Source organism: Gouania willdenowi, chromosome 15, assembly GCF_900634775.1.
Source record: "Gouania willdenowi chromosome 15, fGouWil2.1, whole genome shotgun sequence".
Classification (NCBI taxonomy): Eukaryota; Metazoa; Chordata; class Actinopteri; order Blenniiformes; family Gobiesocidae; genus Gouania; species Gouania willdenowi.
The window spans coordinates 25,119,044-25,137,399 of record NC_041058.1 but is presented as its reverse complement, the minus strand read 5'-3'; the positions used below and the strand labels follow the sequence as shown (position 1 = coordinate 25,137,399).

Genomic DNA, 18,356 nt, shown 5'->3' with positions numbered 1-18,356 from the left:
CATTTACATCATGGTAAACAGAGTGAGTATTCCTGTAAAGCCCTGAAAATTCAATCCATTAGAAAAATATTCTTCCTTAGATATCAATATCAGCCTCAGTTCCTCACATATCTGCTATGCATGTCCATTAGATAATACAAAGTTAGAAAGCTGCTCCAATGCCACTTTCAATTAATGAGGACATGTTTGGTATTCATTTAACTATCGGAAACAAAGGTTAGGCTTACAAAGTGAGTGTATGCCATTCTACCTACAAAACATTTTACTTTTATTCCCTTATACTGTATGTACCACCAAGTATTTACATCCAACTTGGTGACAAGATACATGGTCCCCCACCCCTGGGTTTTCTCCTATGTCAAGAACCTTCTACATGCGGGTAGTTAGTATTTTTTTAAATAATGTAGCAAAACCGTTGTGTGTCACTGAAAAGATTTGAAAGAACAGGTGTCAGTATGGAGCAAACTTCTGCCGCTCTGATTTCTTGACACCAGAGTTGGGCATTTTTGGAGTGTAAGCAGACAAACCCTGTGTTAAACCTGAAGGGGCTGCTGGGTGGACAGCCAGGAAGGGGAGCGTTTTCATGCCAAGCAGGCTGGAAACAGGAACGGCGTAGTGTGGGGTTTGTATGGCTGATAGGGTGGAGGGTGAGTGGACGTTAATGGCGGTGGGTGCTGGGGTGGCTGCCGCCAGGACGGCCATAGAGGTAGCAGATGTGGAGGCAGTGGGGGCGGACTGAGAGAAGCTCATGTTGAGATCAACTGGGGTCACGGAGGAAGCAGCCTGCATGGTGTATTTAGCCATCTCTAAGCTGCAAGTCATGGTCAAGGGTGGTCGAGATGGCAAAGGGTTAAAAGATGATAAAGGAGGGGATGGGTGAGAGAGGGGAGAGGGGAGTGAGAGAGGAGAAAACATAAGAGTCAGAGAAGAAATGTGTTAAAACGCAGACAATCACGGTTTTAATGGAGAGCCATAAGCACAGAGCTGAGGCGAGTCCAGCCACTGTCTGTGATCAGTCTGCCATAGTGTGATATGAACCCTCTGTTGAACAACGCTGCCCTAGCTCCATGATGTCTTACCTGGCGTTGATGAGATACTGAGCCACGCCGATACTGGCTGGCGAGCCCGTGATCGTGACTTGGCGCATGGCTGAGCCATCAGTAGCACTGGCAATTTTGATGTGAGCTCCAGAGACCTGGCGAATTTCATTGATTTTGCTGCCTTGTCTTCCAATTATGCAGCCAATAAACTAAGAGAGAGGAGAACAAACTTGTAAATAACTTCACAGCTCATATTCTTTGCACCAAATATACTGTAGATGAAAACTTCATCTGGAGGCAATCCACACGGCTCCCTTCACTGTGCTTAAAAACCTACTCCTGCTGTATAATTGTATGAATTTAAAACATGACATGAACATTACCATGATTCATTAAGTCGGTGAAATACAAGCTCACGCTGCTGCTCTGACTTTGATTCTCTGTGAAACAGTTTTACAATTCAGGAAAAATGTTGCTGTTGGTGCGAAGAGGAGCTTGTTTTTTGAAAGGGTGACACCACCTGTCAGCCCCCCTCGTACCACGAGCACATCTTAAATAATGGTTTGAGGTGGGGCTACAATCTGCCATATCTATGGTCGCAGTCGCTTTCCAGTGGTTCCCGCAGTTGCTTGGTAACAGCACAACTCGAGGAAGTCACGTCTCCCTTATGGGGAACATTCAAACTCTCAACTCCAACCTGCACTAACGAGACATAAATGTATAAGGAACTGAGGAAAGTGTCCAGCTTGGTCAGGGGCTTTTTCTTCACCCTGTAGCTTCATCACACCTCCTGGAGCAGCTCCTTTCAGATGGGTTACAGTCCTGCAGGTCTTACATGTGACAGTTATTATCTACACCAAGGAATATTTTTGTTTGTTTGTCTGGTTGCAGATTACAGATTTTGACCAAATTTTAACCAAAGATAAACCTTGTGCCATGGAAGATTCCCTTAAATTATAGAGGGGATACGGATCAACATACCATACTCATTTATGATCAGCTTCAAAAATCAAAATATTCTTCTCATCATTGACAAAATTTCAAAAATGTATTTCTCGGTTCGTAATTAACCTTTCTATATGAAATTCAACTCAGTCATTGTTTCCTCAATTACCCTACTAAGTTTAATCTAGATTGCACATTTCATTGCTTTTTTTCAATAATAAATTTGATTCAAGCCTTTAAAGTGTGAATGATTATTGTACCATGATCCGGTGTCATGTGCTGGGATTGCATCGTACTGAGATTGTACATGCGCGTGCATATTTGAGCATGCATATGTGCGCATGCGCATATGTGTACATGAATTTTTGCTAAAAAAATTATTCCAAACAACTGCCAATATCTGGCAAAGAGTATATTTTGCGCTATGTGGAGGTTTGCGTTCTCTGAATGCTCTTGTCTATGGTAGTTCTTATCTGATTTACATATAATTGTAAAATATAGTTTAGGGCTTTGTGCAGCACAGAGATATAGATATCCGTCCACCCATCCATCCATTTTCTGACCCACTTGCTCCTTTTTTCAGGGTCACAAAGATGCTGCAATGATTAAATTAGGTTTGTATTAAAGTAGCGTAACATCTAAAACCTGCCGGATACCAGTCCTGCAGGATGGTTGTTAGGCTTCCCTCACTTCACACGTGTGTCAGCAGCCCTCTAAAACCAGAGTTGCAGACCTCAGCTTAAAAGCACCATGACTTTTAACACCATACATGGTTACATGGTTTCTGACCCGATTCAGAATCGTTGAAGCTAATATTGCCTGAAGCAGACTAGCTAATCGACTTCTGCAGTGCCTCTTCAAACAGCCTTTTATTGAAAGCAGCATTTTTTTAGTGCAATATCTATTAATAGTCATTACATTACAATAATGTGTAAATGTATGCAATATTCTATGTCAGCAAAAAGCACACAAATGACCTTTTTTGTGTGCAGCAGGAACATCTATAGCCCAAAAATGTCAACATTTTTATTTGTCTACCTTAGAAGTTTTATCTGAATAACAAACATGCAGATTACCTGTGTGAGTTTATTTTTTCTGGCAGAACAAACACAATGTACTACTTACATCATTAGGTATTGCCATCTCATGTGAACTTGTGGGGGCTGATGCATCCAATCCTGCAAAGTAGGACAAGGAGGGCTAGTAACATGATGGTACTAATGGCTTCCACTTTAATGTAAAGACAAGTTGCCCTAGTTTTTACAGTTTATCACTATTGCACACCAGAGAGTATTAATATGGCATACAGCAAAACATCTTTCTAGACAGACAAGAATACTTAATAAACTATAAGTTTGTACACATAACACACAAGCTATTCACAAATCTCATACAGCTATGAACAGAAAATCTAGTTTTCATTAGCAATGCTTTCATTAAAACAGCATTGCCATCCAAGGTCAAACTGTTGTGCCAGCTTTAGCTCATTGTGGCAGATGATTTGAGTGGAGGGGTTTGATTATGTCGGGAATGGTCTGACCAAGAAAATGATAGATATGGGGGAGAAATATTGCAGAGGTAGAGGTTTGGGTAAAAAGATTAGGATTTGATTTCTGGAGAGGAAAACTGAATATTTCACTAGAAATTGTTAAATATTTACTAACTTGTAAATATTTCTGTAATTTTTCACATTTTCCCCTGAAGGAAGGCTGCTGTCTGGACTCACAATCTCTGAATTACACATATTTCACAAAATATCTTTGGAAATATTGTTGACATAGATGTGAGCCAAGGTGAAAAAAATGTTTTTTGGGATCATTTGTTATTCTAATATAAAACATGAGAGTTCATGTTTTGCTTTATGCAGATTTCTATCAAGCCACCGTCTACTTAGAGAAACCTGTGAGAAGTTGAGGAAGCTTTGAGAAAAGGAGACATCCTTTATCATCGCTGAGGTGACAGGGGGTGATGGTGTGAGTCGAAGAGGAGTGAAGACAGAGGGATAGATGGACTTCCCCCCCGGGAGCCGTGGGTACGTACCAGGGAAGGTAGGGTTGCTCTGCCCAAGGGAGGGGAGGGGGATATGCTGCATAGCCAACTGGTGAAGCTTGGTCAACTGCAGGGTAGGAAGGAAGTTAGAGCTAACCAATCAAACTGGATTATTTCAGAGGAGCTGACAGCTACAATACAAGAGCCAATCTGAAGTTCACAAACATCACAGATGGTGTCCATTTCATTCAGAAAGCATGCTGGCTTCTCAAATACAGTCACATCTCTGCCTACAAAGCTACAACTGATCATTGAATCCTAAGATAATCATTTCCATTTAAGTCTATGCATGCTGCTAGAGAGGGTTAGTGTTAGTAATGTCAACAGATCTGGTTTGTGAAGTGGACTTTATGCAGTACAAAAGGGTTTTTTTGGAAAGGCAGGGTAAGGAGATTGAAATTTTTTAAAGTTATCAACCACTCACTCAGATCTCTTAAATACTTACATCTTGATGTGCTGCAAAAGCATATTGCCCTGGAATTGCAAAAGCCTGGAAGGGTAAAAGAAACATGTTACATAAGTGGGCCGTACATACTGTACATGCTTCAACATGAAAAAATGAAATTGCCACTCTTGAAAAATCTATTCCCGTCCTAGTTTCCATAGCTTTAGTGTACGGTATATGGATCTGATGAAATTTATTCAAAACATAATTTGAATTGGTTTTATTTTGACCCCTTTTTATATGGAAGCATATCTGTACCATAATTCAATTTAAAATGAATTAACAGAAATGCTTTTTTCATTTTCATAAGCTGCATTTTTTAACTCGTAAATAAAATGAATAATAAATAGACCAAACTGTTTTTTCATTTTCTTCTTCAAGGTTGCTCATTTTGTAACTTAATTAAAATGATAAAGGAAATTACATTTAAGTTTTAATTTTCAAAAGATGGCCCAGCAAATAGGTACCAACATTCAATTTGAAATGGAAAATTTGAAAAAGAAAATGCATTAGCAGAAAGACTAAAGCATTGGGTTGTGGCTGCATTATTTGACTCATAAGTCGTTAATCCTGACGCATATACCAATGATATTAATTTATACACGTTACGTATTTGCTGGGCCATTTATTAAAAATTAAAACTTAAATGTAATTTCCTTATCATTTTTAATTAAGTTACAAAATAGAGCAACCTTGAAGAAGAAAATGAAAATGCAGTTTGGATTATTTATTATTCATTTTATTTATGAGATAAAAAAAAATGCAGCTCTATTCTGAAAATGAAAAAGCATTTCTGTTAATCCATTTTAAATTGAATTATGGTAGACATATGCTTCCATACTTTTTAAGCCTGGCTGTAAAATCAATGACAGAAGCAGATGCCTGGAATATCACAGCACATTCTGACCAGCAGCTGGCATGGCTCTGTAGTGTGTTTACATTCTGATATGACATTGCTAACGCTTTATAGCCTCTGAACAAAGTTTGACATCATTCTTGGTTTATTACCATACATTCATTAAAATAAGATTGATTTATTTTTTCCTGTATGTTTACTTCATTGTGCATATGGTGGTACATTTCTGCCTAATGATCAATGCAACTCTGATATTCTGTTGATGTCCTCTGTTTAATTGTCTACATCCTTGTTGAAGATCAGTAAAGTGGTTACTTACTTGTGCAGAGTGCTGCGGCGCTAATACTGCATGCGCTCCAGCAGGTATGACCTTGGGGCGGTAGGGAATTGTTGCTCCTTTGGGTGGAGACTAACAGAAAGTGCAAGAAGAGAAAAAAATGATGGACTAGTACTAGTTAAAAAAAAAAGGGCTTGCACTATTCAACTGATGAAAAGTTTTGAGCAAGGACACCACCAATGCAATCCAGAGTGTATCTTTTTTTAAAAAAAGGAGTCGATGTGTGTTTTGGACAAAATACAAAAGGGTGAAGAGGTTGTTAAAATCTAATATGAAACGATAAAGTTGGAAAAACACTTCAGCCTTGTGTAGTTGAATAAATATTCACCAAACAGGGTATTTAAAGGCAATGAACACACCAAGTATTACATGAGAGATTATAGAGAAAAACTGCTTCAAACAATAGTAAAAAAAAAAATCAAATCACTCATGGGGTCAAGCAAGGCTACACCCTCAAGTCCATCCATCCATCCATCAATTCATCCATCCATCCATCCATCCATCCATCCATTCATCCATCCATCCATCTATGAATTCATCCATCCATCCATCCATTCATTCATTCATTCATTCATCCATCGATCCATCCATTCATTCATCCTGCAATCTTCAAGCAAACCATCCATCCACCCATTCATCCATCCATCCATCCATCCACCCATTCATCAATTTATCGATCTATTCATTCATTCATTCATTCATTCATTCATGCATTCATTCATCCATCTATCCATCTATCCATCTATCCATCCATCTATCTATCCACCCATCCATCCATCCATCCATCCATCCATCCATTCATCAATCCATCCATCTATCCATTAATCCGTCCATCTTTCATCCAGTGATACATTCATCAATCCATCGATCCATCGATTCATCCATTCATCCATTCATCCATCATCCATCATCCATCATCCATCATCCATCATCCATCATCAATCATCCATCCATCCATCCATTCATCCATTCATCCACCCATCCAGCGATCCATTCATCAATCCATTCATCCATCAATCAATCCATCAATCATCCTTCCAGCGATCCATTCACAATCCATCCAACCATCCATCTATCCATCCAGCCATCCATCCATCCATCCATCCATCCATCTATCATCCATTTATCCATCCATCCATCCATCCATCCATCCTTCCAGCGATCCATTCATCAATCCATCCATCATCCATGATCCAACCATTCATACATCCACCATCCATCTAACCATCCAATTGTGCCACCTCAGATATTTCTAAACTGTATTTTATTTGAACTTGATTTATCTTTGAGAAAGTTTAAGTATATGAAACTGTTTTTTAATATTTATTGTGTGTTGTGTACTTGAAAAATAAATATTCAAAAAATTTTCAAAATAGAATTTTAATCTGTTTTTATCGAAGTCTTTTTTTTTTTTTACCAATTACTAGACATTTCAGATGACCCTATTTTAATTCCAGACGAAGCCACATGGGGTCACAAACGCAAGATTGAGAAACACTATTTTAAGCAGTCCCTGCTCTAAAAAAGTACAGGGTCTGGGTGGAATTGAGCAATGATTTTCTGGCTGAGATGCAGCGTCACTGGCTTTTCAAACTAAAAAGCCCCAAAAACCATGTCCAAAATAACTGTGACATATTGAAGGCCTAGAGTGCTGGTAAACCCTAATATCATCCGGTTCTTGACAGGGCTCACCTCCAGCATTACGGAACAGATGTGTCTCACACACTGAGTGATGGCCTGTGGAGTGCCTGAGATTGTGACAGCTCTTTCCGTGGAGTCCGGCAGCATGTCTCCAGCCACCTGAACCTGGGCCCCTGTGGTCTTTACATTAGTAAACAACAGAGGAAACAAGAGCCCATTTATTGCTGGAAAAAGAATACTTCAAAACACTTTCCGACATACAGGCAGCAGTGGCAAGCAATAAACCAATGGGTCAATTACATTTTTCAGTTACAATTACGTCTTCAAATACCCATGTTCAATTACAACTCAATTACAATTACAGTGATCAGCAGTTTTTTCCAATTACAAATAAAATTACAATTATTATTTTCCTGCTGAAAGTCATTTACAATGAAGTTCTCAATTACTAAAGTTCAAATGTAATTAATCACAATTACCAAGCCTGAAATAACTAACCCCATTAAACTTGTATTAGCTTTCTGTTAGCATCTCTTATAACGGGGCAGTTTTGACCCACGTCTCATATCAGCTGTAAAATACACAAATAAATATTATCTTTCATTGAAAATTGCCAAATACATTGTAATCGTTGGAGTTATTATTATTATTGTTATTTTTAGTTAAACAAGGAGTAGGGGTCAAAGTTCATGAAGCACACCACAATAGAAAAACCACTATAACTCCCATATACAACAGTCAAACAGCATCATATTTGATACACGTGATGACTGTCCAGCCCTAAACAAGAATCAATGTGAAAAATATCCATCATGCTTTACGTTCTCAGATGGCGCCACTTTTAGTGGCGTCCGATGCTAACAGCTCTAGTGGAAAGACGATAAGTCGTGTTGACTTCAAAATAGTGTTGGATGAATCTTATGAGATGGGAGCAGGTCGCTGATGAAGAAAAAACTGTCTGCGATCAGTGGGAGGGGCCTATAATGTCACTGGATAATCCTTCGCCATCACATTCTAAATGGTGTATCTTGGCTATATTTCAATGGATTTGCATCAAATTCACTGAGAGTGATTTTTAACTGGTTTTCCCTTTCATACTGGGTTTTTTTTCGACTGGTGCCATTTTGCACGCCATAATAGAAAAACTGCTATAACTCTCATAGACAACATTCACAAAGCCTCATATTTGATACACATGATGACTGTCCAGCCCTAAACAAGAATCAATATATATATATATATATATATATATATATATATATATATATATATATATATATATATATATATGCACTTTTTCCCCTATAACATGGCCACAAATTGAAATGCAGTGCTCAGAATAATACCATTGAACATTTACTTTCAATGTGTGAACTTAACCTTCACTCAATATTTAAGGTCAAGGTCGGTTTTCTGTTTTTCCTAAATTATTATTTTCAATTTAATTATTAAAATCAACATAATTAAGGGACATTTCTCAACAACAAAATACACACACTACGATGTCTTTCACATAAACAATTCTTACAATTCAGAAATGTGTACTTTAAACCAGTTTTATGATATCAATTTCTTTTCCACAAATTTTACAGTTTCCATTTTCAATTGCCAAATACGTGTTAGCCTTGCAAATACAGGTCTTGCCTTATTATATGGACCCCAACCCTGATGCACCAATATTTCAGGAGATAAACAAACAATAATGTTTCATCCAATGTGAGTATTCGGCTTCTGCTGATCCTTCTGGAATAATCAGCGACCCGTGTGAGCAGTAACCAAAACATGTTTTGTGTTTTTTAGCCAGAAAAGGTTGCTAATGCTTGAGGTGAACAGCAGGGACAGGAATTTCTGTCCCTGTTTGAGTGCAGTAGAATAACTTTCTGCAGAGGAAACCAAGAAAAAAGGGACTCTCACCTCTCTGATCTCTTTGATCTTTGAGCCTCCTTTACCAATGAGTGAGCCACACTGGCTCCCTGGAAACACCAGACGAAGTGTCACAGGTGGCTTACTTGTTACGTTGCTGTTTGTCATTGCTGCAGTAATGTCCTGAGGGAAAATTCACAAATATATGTTGATGTGATAGGTATTCTAGTTTTGAATGTTTAACGCCGAATGTTGTGACCATTCTTTTGCAGGACTGAGGATGGAGCGGAAACTGTTGTTTTGTTTCTCACTGTCTTTTTTTATTTTTTGAGCGGTGCACCATTGTTTGAAACAGTTGAAACAAAGTGTGCACGTCCCATACCTCCTCAAATTTCTGTGCAATCATTGAGAAAGCTCTGAAGATGCCCTCTGTGGGTCCTGTGATCGTGACTATTCTTTCAGGTGACAACCCTTCAGATATGTTGATCCGAGCACGACTCTGGAAGCACAGCATAATGATTAAGTTGCTATTATTGTTTCCAGTTTTTAATGGATGCAAAAAACAAATACTGACCTCCTCCCTCATTTTTTTCACTGTTTCTCCTTTCTGAAAGTGTTTAGAAAAGATGTGGGCTTGATTAGTTTTTGATGGACAATGCTACAAGACAACCCAGAGGGAAAACACACAATCGATGAGCGGTGATGAATTTTAAAACAACCCTACCTTCCCAATTATGCTGCCAACTTCCTGTGAATGAAAACATACATACATGACATCACATAATTTTCTCATTCGAAACAGGATTATTTTAATCAACATTATAGGCTACAACTACACCATCATGCTATTAAAGTATTAAAATAATATGAAACATAAATATTTATACCTTTCCGTGCATCAGCAGCCTTAAAGTCAGGGTAACATTCAGACTCCCGTCCAAAGCCATTTCCTCCTTGTCAGACATCTCTGATTCTGGATAAATCCCTCTGCAAAAATAACAAAAGAGTGTACAACTATAGTGCTCTCGTCTTTAGAAAGTGGTGTATAGAACTGAATTATGGCTGTTTCTTTTTTATTCCTTCAAATTTATGCAACTGCACACTGTAACCTGAAATGACTGAATAGAAAAGAATAGAATAGAAAATAATAGAATAGTTCAGTGGTTCCCAAACTTTTCACAGTCACATAACCTTTTGTACCCCGTACTCCTGCACACTTAAAAAAAACATAATTTATATAACGTCATATACAATGTATTCCTACAGTGAAATTTATATATATGTATATATAATCTGTAAGCACGCAAGGAAACATCTTACTTAGAATTATCACTTGCTTAATTAATTAACCTACTGGCATTTTCAGTGAGCATCAAATCTTTTTTTTAGGATAAAGGAATCTACCAAACATTTGTTGATTGAACATGTATCAGTAATACATTTTATCTGTTTTAACCACGTATTAATTTACATTGGTTAGTCGTGCACGATGGAATGAGCAACAGTCAGTCACAGGTGTAAATCAATAATGGGCAATGTAATGAATTTTCTCACCACTGAAGGGTAGTCTTAGAGGGGCCAATGTGTGTAATTTGTGGCAATGCATGGAGGCTCCTGACTGCTGCTTTATTTATATTCTATAGTTTCCAATGTTGTCACACAGTTTTTATTTATCATTATTATGACAATTTGCGTACCACACTTTGGGAACCCCGGTCATAGAATAGCACAGAATATTATAGAATAGAATAAAAGTAACGTGAAACCCCAAAGTAATGATTACCAACACAGCATATTATTATTTACCTTTGCATTATTTACAGACACTAAGCAGTTATTTATGGATGTTTTGTGTTGGATCTGTTTTGGAACATTGTATAAATAAAAAATATAATTACCATGAGCATCTTTTCTAAAAAAAGTCTGTTCATGTGACAAAAGCCTAAACTTTACTGAGGTGAACGGCAGGACATACTCTGGACACTGGTTTTACCAGTCTACTACAGGGTATAATAAATGAAACAAACCAAGACAAACACTATTAGAAACTCCATTGAGGCTGTCATCCTTGTTTAGGGATGTGGGATTAGAGGTAGCACGTAATAATGTAAAACTGTAGCCAATGATATTTCTTCAGTGAAGGAGAGGAACGATAAGAGACCTCCATTTCCAGATGTTGTGCACTATTAGTGAATGCTGATTGTAGTCACTTATACGATAGCAAAAAGAGCCACAGTTCCCTTTTCAGGAATTTATCGAATTACTGATGGTCTCTGAAGAGGTTATTGTTTGTCTTGACGTGCGGTTGTGTGCGGGGAAATATAAAGCTATCGCTAGGTGCAATCTTAATCCTAAAATACAAAAGGCCTGAGAAACAAGTGGTGGTGGGGGTTAGTGTGTGCATGTGGGAGAGAGAGAGAGAGAGAGATCAGACGTGTCTCTTGATATCACGCTCCACACAAAGTCTGCTCTGTATCCAATTTGTTGCATTTGCAGAGCAAACAGAAAATATCTTGAAGTCGTAAAGAAAAGGAGCTTATTGCTCTAAAGCAGACAGAGAGAGGTTTCTAAGACTCCAAAGGTCCAAGGTCACTGTTTGGATTTCATCATTATGGCTTTGGGAAGAGATCCTTCAATTTTCTCTTGAACTTCATGTATCTTCTTGTTAGAATTGTTTCTCAATGGTCTACTTCAAATGTGATTGATTCGTGAGTAGCTCCATGCTGCACATATTTCACCCTTCAAACGCTAAGCTGGAAATAGAGTTGGAAATGTTTTTACATAATTCTCTCTCCAGACAAAAGTCAAATAAAGTAATTATTTCTGACCCATTACATACAGTATCTCCTCCTGCATACTGCTAGTGAAAAATTAAAAAAAAATTAAGGTTTAAACTCACTACAGAATGACACATGGGCCACCTGGACTGTCAGGTTTGGAGATATAGATCTAAAAACCTAAAGATCCCTTTAGTATTTTAGCACCTAAACCTTCCTTGTCAATTATTAGGATTTGTTAAAGGAGAAAATAATATAATGCAAAACACAATCATAACATTAACTTGTAGGATCAGAGGCTAATATACAGATTTACGCTATCGGGAGAATAACTTCTTTATGCTAATAATCACACACTGGTTGGTTTACCTACTGCCTCTTTATCAACAGTTTACAGTGATTAATTAGGTGCTTCCTTTGTCGCTTTTACCAAATACACCCATGCCAGATAAAAGCCATGGCAGACCTTTGTTCCAAAGAAGAAATCCATAAAATAGTCTATCATTTCAGTTTGACTTGAACATCTGTTCAAGTCATAAGTGTATTTCATAATCTGAGTTATGTAAACACTGCCTTGTACTTGCTCAGTCATAAACTAACAGCTATAAGTCTTATAAGCAAATAGTTATTATAGAATTTTTGAAGTGATCCATTGAAGATCAATAGTGGGGATGTTAATGGTCAAATGGGGTGTAGTTGAATTGGAGGAAACACGCTGACATTTGTTAGCGTGCATGAGGTGTTTCCCGTTAATCCAGTTTACTTCAATCCTAAAGGGTTTAAACCTTTTTATCCAATGGCTCTTTGAACAAACCGTGTGACATTTTGCTAACGATTTACCTTGAAATTGATTGTGTGGAGAGAACAGTATGTAACAACTCTGATAGAACATCTGAATCGAAAAGACTTTGTTTAGCTCAGATGCCACATTAAAGTGGCCTTGTTTGTTCTCGTGGTGTTTTTTATTTCTTCATTCAGGTGAAGAGATGCTGCTGCCAGCCACAAATTGCATGACCTTTGACAAAAGCCAGGGGCTATCTTCTTCACTGTTTCCAGTCTTTAAACAAAGCTGAGATAAGATAACAGTTTCCTTAAAATAGCTTGTATTTCCCAGTCCAACGCTTCAATACATGACCTCTGGCTCTCCCAGAGAACCCATTTTAAACACGTGGCCAATACAACAGCTTTTGTGTCTCGAACTCCCAATGAAAGGCTAACATGTTTTAAGCAATTGTGGTTGAAATGTGACACAGTCTTTGATGATAACCAATTCCCAGCTGCTGCGACAATTTACTAAATCATATTGTTTTAGTTTGTTCCCATGTTGATATCGCCAGCTTGAGCTAAAAGACGTAGTCATGAATAAACAGCGGGTGCCTCTTTGCTAACGAGGGACTCTGCTATTCTCGCGTCTGTGTACCATTGTGAAGTTACTGTGAATGCATCAAATAAAACAGCAACATCGCTGTCTAATCCAATAGGCCAGGATTTGTTTGGGTAATGCTAAGACCATTTTGACCTATTTCTGTCACCTCTAGCACGTCAGCGCCCACTCAAGACTTCCCAACCAAACACCATTGAATAGGAGCACCCACAGTGTAGACATGATGAAACAGATAATCTACAAGAACTAAGCTCCCTCAACACTGACAGGCGGAAGCAAGCTTTAGACCATAATAATAATAGGCATTAATCCTTTTGGAAAACAGTGTATGGTGCATTATTTAGAATGTTTTTTCTAAGAAAAATACAACATTTTTTAGACAAAAATAGGAAATATCCTAGTGTTTTGATAAGTAAATTCTTAATTATGTGGTCGTTACAGGCAATGGTGCTCTGAAATTGCTTTAGATAAATCTTAAAATATATATTTTGTCATTGAATATATGTTAATGGATTTACAGAAATTACCTACTTTCTACATCAGGCCAATTGTGAGTCAGTGCATATCCAACTATAATAGGCCCTTATCCACACAAAGGTTACATTATTGGTGATTCATTCCATGTCTGGCTTAATATGTTAATTAATTCCGGCCCAAGCAATTTCTGAAGAGCGACACAACAAAATGCATCAACAGCACAGCAGAGAGCAGAAAAACATCCATCTCAAATTATCTAATGGATGTCAGGAGTGAAGCATTAAAACAGCCTCAGTGTTTTGGCTCCATTAAACGTTTGGGACCATCAACTTTAACTTCGGTCTCCAGCTAAGCCTTTGTACTCCTGTATTCATTAGGAATAATCAGTAAACAACATATGTCATCATACCTAAGTAATATTTGTGTAATATTCAAATATTCTTCAGTAAAACACTTACCTTACATATTTGATGTCTGTTGTCTTTAAAACATCCAGTTGTTGTCCGTGTTCAATGTTTGCCCCCTTTGTTGTCAGTTATTCACAGAGTGGACAGATGGCTTCCTGTGCCCTCACACCGGCTGGAGCGGAGGCTGGATCTGCTCTTAGTCACTCAGCTTAGCCCAAGATAAGCCCCTACACAGGGCAAGTGAACCTACATCTCTTCCCTAATTCTCCCTGTCATAACCACCACAGAGACGTTCCCCTGCACGAAGAGATCCACGAGCCGAAGAGGCCTGAGGGCAGAGCAAAGCGCCTCCTTGGGTTGATGCTGTCCAGCAAAGACTCGACCAGCTACAGTTACAGCACCACAGGAAGAAAAAAAGAAATTCCCTGGCCTTGCCACTTGCGGTCTTCAAAATCTGAGAGATAGTGAGGAGAAGCTTTGTGAGGCGATGTTGCTTTGTGACAAACAACACTGCATGACTGCTGTGTCCTTCATTAGATTTCCAGGGAGCTTCCTGCATGCACAGGGCAAGATTTTCTCTAAAAATAAACCACCCTGTATAAAATAACCGCTTTGTACAGGCAAACCGACTAATTGCGGAATGGGAAAGACAATGTGGTTTTTGGGGTATTTAGTGATGTTAAACACAATGTCTTCATGGGGTGCTTCTTCCCCTCACGGCCTCTGCCCTCCCCCACACCAAGCCCTTATGCCCCCGTAATGAGGCCATACTGGATACAATACAGCCCTTCTGCACAGAGAACATATTCAGCTGAACTCTAAAACTGTGAGGGAAATGAATCAGTGAAGCATAAGTGGCATATTTAATTACTCCTCAGTGCGTTGCACGGAGACAATGATGGCTGCTGTGAGCCTCATGACTGGCTATCACAAAATCTAAGCATCACATGTTATATTCACTTAATAAAGTACTCTTATGGGAGCAGACGGAGGAGGGGAATCCCTTTAGCACTGTTCTGTGGACATGCTCTATTTTTATGGGACTTTTTCCATAAATGAGACACGGTCACAGGTTGGGAAATGGGGGTCAGATAAAGTTCACTAATGTCTACAACAGTGTGTCTTTTCATCTACAAACTGCAAACACAACCAGGAAATGAAAAAAAGTAAAGCTGTGAAGTGTGAAGAACGAAGCATGTGACGGGCAATGTGACAGTTATTTCAGTCCTTTCAGACCATGGGTTGATCAGGCATTTTATGCCAATCACTTGTGACTAATTTCCTCTCCTATGTACATTGTGTGCCAATGAGATTATGGAGTTAGGAATTGAATGCAATAGGATTACTGTGCAGTCATTACTGAGACTTGTTGGCAAAATCATTTACAGAGTTGGTACAAGAGGGAATTCTTGTTTTTTCATGTATTCCTGACAAAATAAGCATGTTGCTGAAACATTTTTATTATTGAAACGGCTAACGACTGCATGCATCTCTCTTTGTGTTTTGGCTCATTTGCTATAGTAGCAGTTCAGTCTGCTCGAGTTGCATAAATAGATCATTACTTGGGATTTGTCTGGAGTAATCAATATTCCTAATGATGTTTGGAGTGCCGATCAATAGTGGTCATTATCTTACTTCATGCACCTTGTTTTTTGAGAGAATATGGTTCAGGCTAGATTGAATGTACTAAGGCTCACTCTGTGGTGAATAGTCCAACCTGTTGGTGGAATTAGTTTCAGTTCATAATAAATGTTTAACTGTAAATTGCTTCTTTTTTTATTTATCTAATACTGAATAATAACCAACAATCAATAATGATGAATAAAAATTACCTTATAACTTCCATTTGCAACAATCTTCCATCATCAGGTAGATAATACAGTATGTCATTATCAAAGACAAAGAGGTCAAAGGGTTTTCTGTATATTTCTGTTTATTTCTTTAAACAGTATTAATCACCATGGTTTTGTTTTGCTGAGAGGAGTTTCTAATCTTGTAAACATGATGAACTCGGTGTAGTTGCCATATTGCAAAGTATTGCAGCACAGATACAGGAATGAAAGTATGAGCATTATGTCAAAGCAAACAACAAATATAATCAGGCAAGCTGTACAAATAGGTAACCCGCGAACACACATTTTATTGGAAAGTACTAGTTCCATCATCCTGCTTTATTCAAACAACTATACAATACAAGCTACAGTGTTCACTCGCTGTGTGTGTGTGTGTGTGTGTGTGTGTGTGTGTGTGTGTGTGTGTGTGTGTGTGTGTGTGTGTGTGTGTGTGTGTGTGTGTGTGTGTGTGTGTGTGTGTGTGTGTGTGTGTGTGTGTGTGTGTGCTGTCTTTCACACTGTGATGGTTGGGGTAGGCTTCAGCTCTGTTTGATCTAAGAATGGATAAAGCCAGCACAGACGATAGAAGGGTGGATTAGTGTTGCATCGCCTTTTGTTTGTTGTTACATCCTTTGTCTTAGATAAAGAACCTTTTGGATCAAATGGTGTGGTCGGAGAATCTTTCATTGACTAAAAGATTATGTAAATTTGACAAGTATCCATTACATTTAATGGGGTTATACGAACAATTCAATTCTACTCCGCATCTGATTATCAAGTTTATCCCCAAATGATGTTTATTTAATCTCATGTTTTGATTGTTTATTTATTTTTCTGTTAATTTTCTGCTAAAAGATATGTATTACACGTACGTAGCATCCAGTGATGTGCCGTGACCACAAGTGTTAATTCATTTCAAATCAACTTTATTTGTATAGCGCAATTTACAACAAAGTCATCTCAATGCGCTTATCAAAATATAAAATTCATAATAAGAAAGAAAAAACCCAATAAGATTCACATGAACAAGCATTTAGCCATCTAACAAAATCAATGTCTTAAAACACCATTAAAGAAACATAAACAATTATTTAATATAGCCTCCATACTATCCCAACAAGATATATCTCATGACATGGCAGCACATCTGTTGTTTGTGTTGGAAACCCAGAAACACAGAGAAAAAGACAACAACAACAACGTGGATGTGCCTCAGTGAGGCACATCCACAAAGCCAATCCTTCCTTTTGTTCCATTCACTCTGAAAAGTATGAAACATTTTCTGACTTTACCTTTGCTGAAGGTCTGGTAACTCAGGTGTTGGTCTCCCATCTTTTAAAAGCTGTTGTTTTTCCTCAAAAGAACGTTTCTCTATCGTCTCTTGCGCTGTCATCCTGACTGTAGTGTTATCCCGCCCATTAGGTAGAGAATGTAGCAGCAACGGTCACATGGGATCAATTCACTAATGCACTGTGATCTTACGTATAGCATTTAGCATAGCGCGGTTAAGTCCAAAGGCAGCGTAAAGAGCTGCCTTTGGACGTAAATCATTATCATCTTGGGGAACTGACTGCGCACGCGCAAACCCATAAAACACGCTATGGGAACAGAGGCAGAGCAGCCGTGTGCTTTTGGGAGGGGGCGTTGCCTCCTCCCGCCTTACAGCAGAGTGAGACGGCAACCGCTCCAGGAAATAGCGCTGTTTAGTAATTTGGGCTATGAAACTCACAAAATGTGGACACTTTCAAACTTATAGGTACTGTAGGCTATTGGAAATGGAAAATAATTATAATTATATTATAATTAAAACAAATAATTAATTCACCTTTGGGTAGGCACTGCCTACCTTGCCTTCTCTGATGGCATGTCACTGGTAGCATCTTGGGTTAGGGTTAGGGTTAGGTTATAACCCTATATCGCAACAATTTTTAGGGTTAGGGTTAGGTTTATGGTTAGGTTTTGTCTTAGTCACGTGAAGTAAACAGGCCAATGAGGGGCGCTGCGTACGGATAGATTGTTGGTATATTGATACGGACGCTGTACGGATAGCCACTGCCTATAATAATTTATCATCACAAACAGAAAACAGCAAAAATTACATATTTTGTTACATTACTCAACATCACAGACTGAAACTAGAGCGACATCAATTTGCTATTCACGATACACTGAACCATGATCTGGAATAACATATGTTTGTGAATAGAAAGCTTAATATGGACATACAATTAAATACTAAAGATGTTAATTTGGCAATTTATGAGAAAAAAAATCCTTTGTGATAAACCTGATCCCAATATTAT

General features: G+C 38.3%; 1 protein-coding gene across 1 annotated transcript; it reads right to left on the bottom strand.

Annotated features, from left to right (window-relative positions):
- Window positions 1-276: 276 nt before the first annotated feature.
- On the bottom strand, window positions 277-14,611 carry LOC114476607 (poly(rC)-binding protein 3). Its single transcript, XM_028468374.1, has 13 exons — window positions 14,273-14,611; window positions 10,064-10,163; window positions 9,901-9,924; window positions 9,751-9,783; window positions 9,559-9,675; window positions 9,228-9,359; window positions 7,365-7,493; window positions 5,655-5,744; window positions 4,480-4,524; window positions 4,026-4,101; window positions 3,111-3,163; window positions 1,080-1,249; window positions 277-811 (listed from the first exon to the last, which is right to left on the bottom strand). The coding sequence occupies exons 2-13, from the start codon at window positions 10,139-10,141 to the stop codon at window positions 451-453; spliced, it is 1,308 nt and encodes a 435-aa protein (XP_028324175.1). The 5' UTR covers window positions 10,142-10,163; window positions 14,273-14,611; the 3' UTR covers window positions 277-450.
- Window positions 14,612-18,356: the final 3,745 nt, after the last annotated feature.

Excerpts from the sequence above, each read along its gene's own strand:
- LOC114476607 (XM_028468374.1), bottom strand. The coding sequence starts at position 10,141 with ATGTCTGACAAGGAGGAAATGGCTTTGGACGGGAGTCTGAATGTTACC. Across the intron at positions 9,925-10,063 it reads GGCTGCTGATGCACGGAAAG|GAAGTTGGCAGCATAATTGG; the intron begins GTATAAATATTT and ends TTTCATTCACAG. Across the intron at positions 7,494-9,227 it reads AGATCAAAGAGATCAGAGAG|ACCACAGGGGCCCAGGTTCA; the intron begins GTGAGAGTCCCT and ends ACTAATGTAAAG.